This window comes from Dreissena polymorpha, chromosome 14 (assembly GCF_020536995.1).
Source record: "Dreissena polymorpha isolate Duluth1 chromosome 14, UMN_Dpol_1.0, whole genome shotgun sequence".
Lineage (NCBI taxonomy): Eukaryota > Metazoa > Mollusca > Bivalvia > Myida > Dreissenidae > Dreissena > Dreissena polymorpha.
Window position 1 is genome coordinate 27,999,365 of NC_068368.1, and position 12,630 is coordinate 28,011,994.

At 35.7% G+C, this 12,630-nt stretch overlaps 1 protein-coding gene across 2 annotated transcripts in view; it reads right to left on the reverse strand.

Annotated features, from left to right (window-relative positions):
• Window positions 1-12,630, reverse strand: part of LOC127856977 (SUN domain-containing ossification factor-like) — a 148,767-nt gene that overhangs the window by 48,094 nt on the left and 88,043 nt on the right. Inside the window, exons 1-2 of one of the 2 annotated variants that reach the window (XM_052393197.1) lie at window positions 11,456-11,609; window positions 4,002-4,056 (exon numbers count right to left, since the gene is read on the reverse strand). In XM_052393197.1, the coding sequence (XP_052249157.1) occupies window positions 4,002-4,056; window positions 11,456-11,484 (84 nt within the window). In that variant the 5' untranslated portion in view covers window positions 11,485-11,609. Of the gene's footprint in view, window positions 1-4,001; window positions 4,057-11,455; window positions 11,610-12,630 lie in introns of those variants that run through there. The other variant, XM_052393198.1, reaches the window with a different exon arrangement.

Below are 12,630 nucleotides of genomic sequence, written 5' to 3' on the forward strand. Positions count from 1 at the left end.
AATCCCCCCTCATGAGGGATGTGGGTGGCTTCCCCTGGCGGCAAGAGAGGGCCCTGTGTTATAAACAGATGGTGTACAATGCCATTTGGCGCGCATCATCCTCTTATCCATATATACACTCATACCAAGTTTCAATGAAATCCGCCAAAGCACTTCCAAGATATGGCTCTGGACAGACGGCAAGACAGACGGACCGAAAGACGGAAAGACAGACAGACGGACGGCAGGGCTTTTCACCCTTATATAACAGAAATTCGGCCCCTTCCCAATCGAAAATAAGGTAGTTTTTCCCAAAATTGATAGGGGAATTTCCCAAATTGTAATTTTTTTTTTTTAAATTGGGGGGCATATTGGGCATATCCCAAATTGAAAGAAATGAGCACTAGAGCTGTAACGATTCGGTTCGATGCATCGAAAAACCGGTTCAACGCCGCCAATTCTATTTCGATACCAATATGACCAATTTCAGTTCGATAAACTGCAATCCCGATTGATCCGAATTTTAAACCTTACATTCCAAATCCGTCGTCTAAACTTTCTTGTCATTTGTAATACTTCTTGTGATTGGTCAATAGCCAATATGGCATCCAATGAATGAATGAACAACATGCTGAGCATTACATCAGCCGGTAAAATGGCTTCTTCAACCACGCTGAAAGACACACCGTCAAAATTAAATCCAAAAGTATGGGAACATTTTGGGTTTCGCTAAGGTTCTACATGTAATGCAAAGGCAACTTGCAAAACGTGTTTTGATGACGTAAGTTACCCTAATTCTGGAAGCACTAAGATTGCTAGTCAGTTAGAGTTTAGTAAACAATAATGTGATTTGTGTCACATACATTTTGATAACAGAAAGTTACTGTTACTAATTTATACCCATGTGACGTTTTGATCTCATTTTTTCCTCAATACATATGGTTTGTTTACTAAACTGTGTGCATTCTGTTAAGAAGTCAACTTGAAGTTGTTTATATACTTACATGCTTTTTTTTCTGTTAAACACATCTGATACATAACTCAACAGGAAGTTTTGTTAAATCAATTTGTTACTTATAAAACAATGATGCGTTTTTTTAAAAACTAAACACTTTAAATGTACAACATAATAAGTTAATAACAAATAAGAAATACCAAACATATAAATTCATGTCCCGGTAAACCCAAACATGAAATAGTTTGCAAAATAAGCAGCAAATAGTGTAATTTGAGTTGAATCGAAAATAATAAAATCGGACCATATGGTATCGAAATAGAATCAAACCGAATGATGTGTGAATCGTTACAGCTCTAATGAGCACTAATATGATTAAAAATGCACCACAATGTGTCTTTTACTAATTCTGCACAATGAAAAGACCCTGTATCAAAAACTTTAAAAACATATGGTCTTCCCAAAATGAGCAGTTATTGCGCATGAAATTCCCAATTTGAAAGGTCCCTGGCCTCTTCCCAATTTCCTGATAAAGCCCTGGACGGACTGACAATGCCAAAACAATATCCGTCCGCCTATGGGATAATAATGGATAAATGTAAATGTACATGTAACACCCTTCCCTGCAAAATATAGATACACCATAACACAGTATTCCTTTCCTGATATAGCCAAACTGCAATAACCTATTGAACAGACAATGTATGAATGACCGATATATGCTGAAAAGGATCAAATATCTGCATTTACTGATAGTTACATGTAAAGCAGACAACTACAGTAACTGTTAAAGACACAATAAGTCAATACAGCGGTTTAAAGCTTAACCCTATTCAAAGCATGTAAACCTTCGTCTGGTTGTTATGAATGGTAAACTAGCCTTCAACTTTAAAACTCGGTCACCTAGAATACAGCACTTTAGATGAATGGGGTTTTACTATAAATTGTCGACCAAGGTAAATATATAGTGAGGATAAAAGTTGACGTGGCCTTAGAAGGCAGATAAAAGTGAACAATTCAGACATCCTTGTTTGCTTTAAGGCGGAGTAGACTTTGCACAAAAATTTGTTTATGTTATCTTTCTTTGTTGTTCAATTTAAATGTCCTACATGTACCTCACCAGCATTTTTACAATAATTTTGAAATGAATGATTAATTTCTCTTACTTTTTGTTCAATCCATACCAAATAAAAAAAAAAAAAAATAAAGCATGTAAGACACTCACTTTTTAAGAAATGTGCTTAAATGACCCTGATTAAATTACCAAAAAAAAATAATTATGGTTCTAGATGTAAAGTCCCCTTAACTAGAGAAAATCTTGATAGCAAATATTTTCAATAATTGCCTAGTCATAGCTGCAAACATTTTTTTTTCATTTTCCATTCTAAAAATTTAAGTATGCTTTATACATACATACATGTAACTGTTCATGTTACAACACACATTTAATATATGTGAAGGTATATACATTCTTACAATGTATATATTCATGATCAACAGGGAAAGATTAACTGGAATCCACCTATATAAACATGTTTTTCAAGTAAATTTATGAATATACATTGTAACAGTATATTGATCAAGTAAAACTCATGATACCAAGTTAAGAACAACAACTGCATTTGCTGAATGCTAAACCTTTAAGATAATTTAATCTGCAACCAGTTACCCCAAACTTAATCATTCAAGAACCTGTTTTTCAAAAACAATACAACTTGCCAAAATCAAATGTTAGTGTTTCTAAGTACACGCACAATGCATAGAACTAATTTTCATAAGCCATGGTTAATGGTACTCAAAAGTGTAAATCTTCAATCAGCGATGCCATTCTTATCATGATGCAGCTGTTGCATCATCAGACATCTTTGTATTTAAAATTTCAATGAACAAGTTTTTGTCAGTAAGACATGCTCCAATGTCTCAAAGATTGCTTTATTTTCAAAGGGTAAGTTAATGTTCATCAGGGCTGATATTCCCCAACCGATTCTTAAATGTTAAAAAAAGAATAGAATTACAACCACAAAATTATGTTCAAATTCAAAATACAGGCTATAAATTTTACTTTTGTTATTAGTAAATTTTTGTTCCTGTCATAATTTGAGCTGTATCATACTGCTGGAACAAAACATTTTAAATAATATTCTTCATTTCAAAACTAAAGTCTAAAAATTGGACAGTGAATAAAAACAAAAATAACAGAAGCGCAGTAATAATGTAGATATTAAGTCTAAAACTTAGAAAATGGCAAGTTTTTCTTCAGATGATCTATGATGATAAAGAAAAACCTGCTTAAATGTGTTTTAGTATATTTTTTGTACCCGTTGTACATTTAGGCAGTGATTTTTTTTGCTAAAAATTACCACCGATTTTCGGCTGCTTCCCAATCGCAAAAATTAACGTTTTTCCCAAAAAGGAGACCAAAATTTCCCCAAAAAATCCTATTTCCAAAAAAAAAATCTCAACTTTTTATTTAAACATCCTACAAAATATATAAATTTAATTTAGTTCTTTTTTTCGATAAATAATTTCGAATTTTCCACTTTTATCAATTAAAACAATTCCCAATTTGACTAGACTCCTTTTCCCAAAATGGCTAGAAAAAACCCTGAACATGCATTTAAACACAATTTTAATTCTGTTACTTATAATCATATTTATAATGCTTAATTTTTCCCAATTTCATGCTTTATTGCACTATTTTTCCCAACTTCATGGTTTATCGCGCTAATTTTCCCAATTCAAATTGCACAGGCTGTAACAAATAAAATCACTGTTAGGTATACTTAAGAATACCTGGTTTACATATTACTACCGGTAGTACCACAGCCGACAATCACCAAACTGGCTCTACATGTAGTTACTGGTACGTTTCCCCATCCCCACCACCCATTGACTGGAAAAAGAATAAGCTTACAAGTCTGTTATGTATAATGTGTATGAAGGCTTGCTCAGAACTGTCAGTTTCAGTCATAAAGGCAGACATTAAAGATTTTAACAAGCACTGTTCAATCACTGCCCCCACCCACATAAAATAAAACAATGCAAAACATGTAAAATTCATACCGACCTTGTGACTTGAACTTTGAAATACAATCAGTCCGATGAGAGTCCAAAGAATGAATCTGGAACAAAAATCAGTTTAACCACTTAGATATGTGATGCTATGATTTTTAAATTATGTAACATAATTAGTTTGTTTATAATTCATATGTATATTTATCAAATGTTTTATTAGTCGTATAATTTGTGAAAGAAATGTAAACATATTTAAGGAATAACATGAGCAAGAGTTTTATTTTTCAATTGAGACTCTACTATTGTAACAAGCACATGTGCAAAAGTATTAAATCTAGCAGAAGGACCAATATTTAGAGAAACTTTGAACATGGTACTGATTACTACAGAGAGCTTAAAGTCTAGCAGGTATTTTGTCAAAACACGGTCAATTTAATTTTGAATGCAGTTTTTGTTGGTACATGTATGTCCAAGAATTCACATTTAACTTAGAATAGATTAACATGTAAAACATGTTGTTTTTTTTAACTTTAAATATTTAGATGTATTCATTAAGAAGGTCAAAACTACGGATACACATGCTAACAAGAGCACCGCCTTGCTGGTGCAGACCGCTCATCTATTTTCTTTTTAAACGTGAAGGGACTCTCATTTTCAATCACAAAGGAGGGAGGGGTGGAGTGAAGAGCGGTGCATTGTGTGGGGGTGTGGACATTTATTACATTATCTTCCAAAAATGCGAAAAAAAGGAAAAAAAAATCGGGGGTGGGGGTGAGGGTGAGGGGGTGGGGGTGGGGGGGGGGGGTGGTGGGTGGGGGTGGGGATTCTTGGGTGCGATGGTTGGACGGTATTTCAAACATAAAATAATAAAAATAAATATTTGTGTTTTTAAAACCGTTTCAAAAAAAAAATTGGGGGGGGGGGGGTGAGGTGGGGGGGTATAGTGTGAGGGTGTGGTGGTAATTTGTGAGATGATCTTAAAAAAAAAAAAAAATTAGGGGGGGGGGGGGGATTCGGGTGGGGGGAGGGGAGGTGGGGGGGGATTCTTGGGTGCGATGGTTGGACGGTATTTCAAACATAAAATAATCAAAATAAATAGTTTTGTTTTTTAACCGTTTAAAAAAAAAATGGGGAGGGGGTGGGGTGGGGGGTGGGTATAGTGTGAGGGTGTGGTGGTCATTTGTGAGATGATCTTAAAAAAAAAAAAAAAAAAAAAGGGGGGGGGGGAGGCACGGGCGATTGTTTGGGTGGAGTCTTTTGTGGTATGTCAGGTAAGAGTAGTTTTGTCAAAGTATCAATCAAATCTAATCATAAATAAAGAAGTAATTTAATAATTTGACCTTGAAGGTCAAGGTCATTCAAAGGTCAAGGTAAAATTCAACTTGCCAGGTACAGTAACCTCATGATAGCATGAAAGTATTTGAAGTTTGAAAGCAATAGCCTTGATACTTAAGAAGTAAAGTGGATCAAAATTTAACCATATATTCAAAGTTACTAAGTCAAAAAAGGGCCATAATTCCGTAAAAATGACATCCAGAGTTATGCAACTTGTCCTTTTACTGTACCCTTATGATAGTTTGCGAGTGTTCCAAGTATGAAAGCAATATCTATGATACTTTAGGGGTAAAGTGGACCAAAACACAAAACTTAACCAAACTTTCAATTTTCTAAGTATAAAGGGCCCATAATTCCGTCCAAATGCCAGTCAGAGTTACATAACTTTTCCTGCACAGTCCCATTACGATAGTTAGTAAGTGTTGCAAGTATGAAAGCAATAGCTTTGATACTTAAGGAATAAAATGGACCTAAACACAAAACTTAACCAAAATTTTCATTTTTCTAAGTATAAAAAGGGCACATAATTCTGTCAAAATGCACGCCAGAGTTATCTTACTTTGCCTGCCCAGTCCCCTCATGATAGTAAGTAAGTGTACCAAGTTTGAATGCAATAGCATTGATACTTTCTGAAAAAAGTGGACCTAAACGCAAAACTTAACCAAAATTTTCAATTTTCTAAGTATAAAAAGGACACATAATTCAGTCAAAATGCACGCCAGAGTTATCTAACTTTGCCTGCCCAGTCCCCTCATGATAGTTAGTAAGTGTGCCAAGTTTGAATGCAATAGCATTGATACTTTCTGAGAAAAGTGGACCTAAACGCAAAACTTAACCGGACACCGACGCCGACGCCAAGGTGATGACAATAGCTCATAATTTTTTTTCAAAAAATAGATGAGCTAAAAATTAAATAATTGATGATCATTCAAACCACTAGCACAATGTTGGTACAGTCAAGTTACCATTACCGGATCATTACCCATAGCGGATCACTTTGATGTTCATCGCGATAAATAGTTGACATTTTTAGATGACATTTTGCACACAGCATCTTCAAGGCATGTTCTTCAAAATGCATTGGTTGATTCATAATTGGAGCTTATTATTCTTAGTCAAACATTTCAGTATGTTTTGCTGACATGTTTATACAACTTTGTTGACTTCTGTCTGGTTTCAAAATCGTGGTTGAACATTTTTCGCGGTCACATGCTATAACTCTGTTGGAAAGTAAGAAGTTTACGCAATAATTGAAAGTCCATTTAGTAGTACTTCTGTCTTCAAAAGTCCATTTCAGTTTTGAGTTGTATTTTAAATTTTCCAACACCTTAAATGAAATGAAGAACTAGGGCAATAACGGATCAAGCGTGATAATATGCGTATTGATAATATATTATATTAAAATATATGCAAATCCTGTTGATTCTTTCAATAAATGATCTCAATCTTAATGTTTTATTAATTTTCCATGTTCAATATCGATGATTAGATATGATTCAAACAATTTACATGGTCAATAAGATGCCCATATCTTTTCGATCTATTTATGGTTTTCAACAGATAATTCAAACAAGAACACGTGTAAATTGTAGAATGTAGATACAAGATCACATATAGAAAACAATTAATAAAAAAAATATATATATAATTTATAGCTGGCAATGTAACTTGGTCATAGTAAACAACACAGTTCATGTTTCGACAGTTCAAATAGCTTGTTAGATGCCCCCTGAAAGTTTTCGATCACGTGATCCGTTATGGCTACAACTGATCCGTTAATGCATGAATTCTGCGGCAAAAAAAGGTATCACAAATATACATTTTGCCTGCATTTGAAATTAAGACTATGTGCTGAATCAGTAAAGCTGGGTTCCCACTGCCGATCAGATCAACTCGATCAAGTCCGACCAAGCGGTCGGGTACTGGTCTGGTTCGGTCAGCATGAGTGGTCGGGGGCTGTCGGGTAGGTCGGCATTGGTCGAGCTTCCTACCCGATAATTTTTAACATGTCAAAAATATCGAGTAGCGGTCGAGTAGGAAATGGATCGAGAAGTGCTCGGGAAGTGGTCGTGTATTAGTCGAGTAGAAGATAGAGTTGATCGTGAAGCAATCGTGTGTAGATCGGATTGACATCTTTTACACAATCTGTACCCAATTCCGCTCGACCTCTACCCGAGTTATTATAGATCGCAACACAATCCATTCGACCTCTATTCGACTTGATGAACAGATTTACTAGACTGCTACCCGACGGCTACTCGACCTTACACGATCACTTTCCGATTGCTATTCGACCATACACGAGCTCTGTACCGGATCCGCTCGACCTCTACCTGAGTTATTTTAGATCGCTTTGTACGACTGTAGTACGACCATCACGATATGGTCGTGTGAAGATCTGGTGGCGATCGAGCTGAGGTCCACTTGGTCGAGCTGAGATCGTATAGGGCTCGGGTATAGGTCGAGATAATCGAGCGGAAATTGGAAAGATGGTTGAGTGGACGTCGTGAATGAGTCGTGTGTTATCGACAAGAGGTCGAGAAGAAGTCGTGTATACCCTTTTTAGTCGAGCTTGGTCGGGAAATTTCAGTGATCGGGATGATCGAGTTGATCGGATCAGCAGTGGGTACCCACCATAAGCAAAGGTAATATTTAATCAAACTGGTTTAAAAGAAGTCTCAAAACAGTTATTGCTTTTCACCAGAACAACTTTATTATGCTACTGATCTGGTAATGGTAACTTGACTGTAGCATTTTGAAATTCAATTGGTGAAAATGGTACATGCAAGCAGCATTTAATGATTTCACAATGATTAGTCAGGGTTCTCAATAAGAGTCGGCCGCCGGCCAAATCGGCCGTCTGAAATCAGATTTTGGCCGGTTGAAAACCGCTCAGATTTGGAAAATTGGCAATTGACTTTTCAAATGTGCGTGTCTTTTTTTTGTAATTTTGCTCCTATTTGCTATTAAGCAAAGACGTCCCTTTATTATCTCCCTTAACGCATTACAACAACAACAATAAAAAGGCGCATATTGGAATCGGTCAAAATGCAGTAAAATATTTTGATGTTATGTTCATCACATGTTTAGTTAAAATTTTACAAAAGTAATAAAGAGCATTTTCCATTTATCTTTTGTTAGTTAAAAAAGCTAAAATTGATAAAATGCACACAAACATGCTCAAATTTAAGTGCCTGGTTGACCACTAAAATAGCCATAAAATGGCCCAAAATGCAGGAAATCAAGCGCTCAATGTTAACATTTTCAGGGGGAGCATGGACCCCCCGGACCCCCCTAGAAGGCTTTTTGGTTTCACATTTGGGCCTGTTGGCTCAAAAGTCATTGCGAACCCTGTTAGTACAATTCATGTAAATATTGTAAACATCAGAAGTAAAAGTGAAAACCCTACATGTATTTTCAGCACAGTCAGAGCCTTTCTTTTGTTATTAACACCACATTTGCAACATAAACCACCAGTACAAGAACAAAAAAACTTATAATTTCAACTTTAAAAAAATGTTTTTAAACTTTCTCTTTTCTATAATTGCCAAATAGATAAAAACTTAAGTATCGTTAAAGTAACACTTCTCGAACCTCATCTCTTTTCGAACCCTTCATTTGTTTACGATTTATGTGCATGCGTGCACGAACACTACATCACCATTTTTTGTGTACAAGTAATTTGTTTACGTCAACTCACTTGTAGCGGCAAATCGACGAAAATGCGTCAAAAACGGGTAGAATAAATTGATTCATCATAAAACACGTAAAAATCATTGTATTTCTTAATGCTTTTTACATATACATGTATACAGATTTTCCTTAAAAAAACTATAAAAATATGGTCTCATTTTTGTTCTCAACTTTGCTTGACAATTTACACATTTCGGCTGCTGCAATAAGTCATGTGATCATGGTCAAAACATGTGACTAATCTAATTTTAGTGTTGTACACTGAAGGGTTCGAAAGCAGGTACTCGTTGTTTGGGTGGCATTGAAAGTTTTACATGATATGGATGTGCTGGAAACTTGCAAAAATCTGTTATTAAAAGCAGGGGTGGCGAAATCTCAAAAAACTATACTTGTCCACGGACAACCATTTAGGAAATTTAATTTGTCCGTTGCTGAACTACACTTGTCCGTTAATCTTTATATAAATTATAAACGCATTTATTAATTAATGTAAAACAATGTGGAATATACAAAAATGTGTATGATTTGCTAGTTTTTTTTATAGTTGTATTTCAATAGTACATTCATTATAGCAGTATATTATAAACAATATAAAGACTTTCTAAAACTTTTAATCTTGCAAAGCTAGTGTTATTAAAACATGTGTTGAACATATTAGTACATCGTAATCTTAACAAATTAAACTAGTCCAATATGTCGACCTCATCAGACTGAGGCTCTGCGCGGCTACTGGTAGCAATTTGATTATCATCAACTGGTAACCATTGAAAATGTGAGCCAAGTTTCTTGAAAAGTTCTGGTGCGTTTAATAGATCATATTTTTTTACCATAATCTTTCTTAGTCTTAGTTTTTTTGGGAGGTGGACTGCTCAAAGCTTCGGGTTTCTCCTCCGTTGTTGAAGATTTAAAAAAACTAAATGTTCCATTTTTACCATTAAAGTTGTCTTAAATAACAAGGTAGACCGTGTTTTGATTATCTTACTTTGATACTTTTTATTTCCGTCTGATTGTAAAAATTAAGAAACCAGTTTGTACACTGTCTAACAGTCGGGCCGAATGTTTAAAATGCGGCATGTTCCTGGTCTCTTATAGAATAATGGAGATCACTGTGCAGGAGAGTGCCGGTATTTTAGCTTGATTGCTCCGCAAATATAACTGACAATGTAATCGCATGTCAACATCCGGTTTTGTAAAACTTAATTACGGCTTTAATACACAGGGAATAATCTACATGTGCGTCCCGCGTCTATGACGCACCAATATCGAAATAGACGCATCGTTTTGAAATATGTGCGTCCACTCGGACGCATTGTTGAACTGTATCCGTAAACGCATACGCGAATCACAATAAGTACGAACTATCTTGTGTACGAGTCAAAAGAGTAGCAATGAACACTGAGTTTAACCGAATGAGGCTTGACAACTCCAGCAAGTCTTCTGATTGGCTCTAGTCAAGCCGCTGATGTATAATACGAACCAATTAGAATCGACCTTTAAAATAGAATGTGTTATGATATTTTCTCGGGTCCCCGGATGAAAACCTGCTTTAACTTTGTGTAACTTAGTCATAAATTATACAGAAAAAATGCCTCCGAAATAAGGTGTTGAAGCTCAATCCAAAACAAACAAATCTAAACTTTAATAATGGTAGGTCAACGGCTCGCCATTCGGACATAAACAATAATATTATCAAGCTCGCAATTGGGTTGTTAACAATATTATCATTGATTTGAATCAAGTTGAAATGTTAGAACAGGTTACATTCATGTAACAGATAATGTTATAGCCTATGTGAAGGCAAACAAGATAGTGATAACTCTGAATTTGTTTTTTTTTTGTTTCAACAAATTTTTGAGATTATTAAAGTTTAATGCAAGTATGTAGTTATTGAGCTAGTGTGATTGAGACATATTTTCTTCACTACTTGGTATCTTTAAAAATTTGGGACCCTTCTTTTTCAAGGCGGACTCATTAATTTTGGCCTGGGACTCATTGGTCTAAAATCTGCGAGTTCAGGGACCCATAGATAGTTAATTCTAGATTATTCCCTGATACAATGTATTTTTTTGTATACCTGGACCCGACTTTTAAAAAAATGATTGTCCACGGACAACTTAATTGAAAAAAATAAGTTGCCCAGACAAGCAAATGTACAACTCGGGCAACTCTGACATTTGATTTCGCCACCCCTGAAGAGGATTTACATAGCAATTAAAGTTGCCAGTCATGTAGAAACAAGTTATTTATCAAATAGAGTACTTATTAATATGTTTAACTATTTTCAACATTAATCATCACAATATTTGACGTGTCAAAAATTAAGAGGTTCGAAAGATGGTTCATCCATGACAATGAACATTTACAAAACAACACAAATTATGAAAATAAAAATGACCATCCCAAATTTTGAATAGAACACACTCAAACATCTTAGATTTAAAACTAAAAGTTGATCTGAAATGGTCTAACTATACTTACACTCTCTTGCGCCATTTAAAAAAATTCATTTTGTACAATGACTTTTGAACATTTCATTTTAATAGAGTAGTAATATTTTGCAGTCCATGTCATTTCTGCCACTGAAACTTGACGTTAACCTTCTTATTGAAGAGCTATTTTGCGGTTACACTAAACTAATAGCAGTTGGGTAAAAATCCATTGTGTCACACCGGTCTTACTGAAAATAACGTAGTGACGTCACCATCTATGTATACATCTACATCTACATCGTTACGTTGATCTGTCAGACTTGACAATCCTTCAACGGTGCGCTAAGAAAAAGAGATTAAACAGAAAAAAGTAAAGGTAGAAGTATAGAATCGACGGAGCGACATAAAGATACAGGCAGAAATAAGGAAAGTTTTATCAGCTGCTTTCGATTCATCAAGGCTGACCTCTCCGGCTTCCGTGGCGGTTAAGGGGCACTAGGCCCCGCCGGTACAGCCCGAACCCATCATTTGAATTTACTTGCAGCTGGAAGAGAGTCCCCGTTAGAAGGTAAGGTTCGATAGCTCCTTCTTGAAAGATGCCAATGAAGGAGCCTCAGCCACTGAAGCTGGGAGTCTATTCCAGAGAGGTATGGTGTTTGGGAAGAAGCTATGCTTGTAGCAATCTGTCTTAGTGGAGTAGGGCAGGTACTTCTGTTGGTGTGACGCTCTTGTCCTAGAGTTAGTTTTCTGTAGGTAGTCGTTGGGATTAATGTCTATGAGGTTGTTGGTGATTTTATACAGGAGGGTAAGTTGTATTTTCTTTCTTCTGGTTTCAAGGCTTTCCCAGTTGAGGTTTGTAAGCATGTCTTGTACGCTGCTTGTGTATCTGTACCGATTAGATACGAACCTTGCTGCCCTGCGTTGCACCATCTCAACTTGTTTGATCTGGTTTTGTTGGTGAGGACTCCAGACTGTACAACAGTACTCAAGATGGGGCCTTACCATTGAGATGTATGCTTTCGTCTTAGTATCGCTATTTGAGTTTTTTAGATTCCGTCTCAGAAAACCTAGCATATTATTTGCTTTTTTCGTCTTGATGTTGATATGGTCTTTCCATGAGATGTTTGATTGTAGTTGGACGCCTAAATATTTGGTGCTGTGTTCCTCCATTAAAGTTATTCCTTTCAGTGTGTATTTTGCTTTAAGGGGTGATCTTCCTCTTGA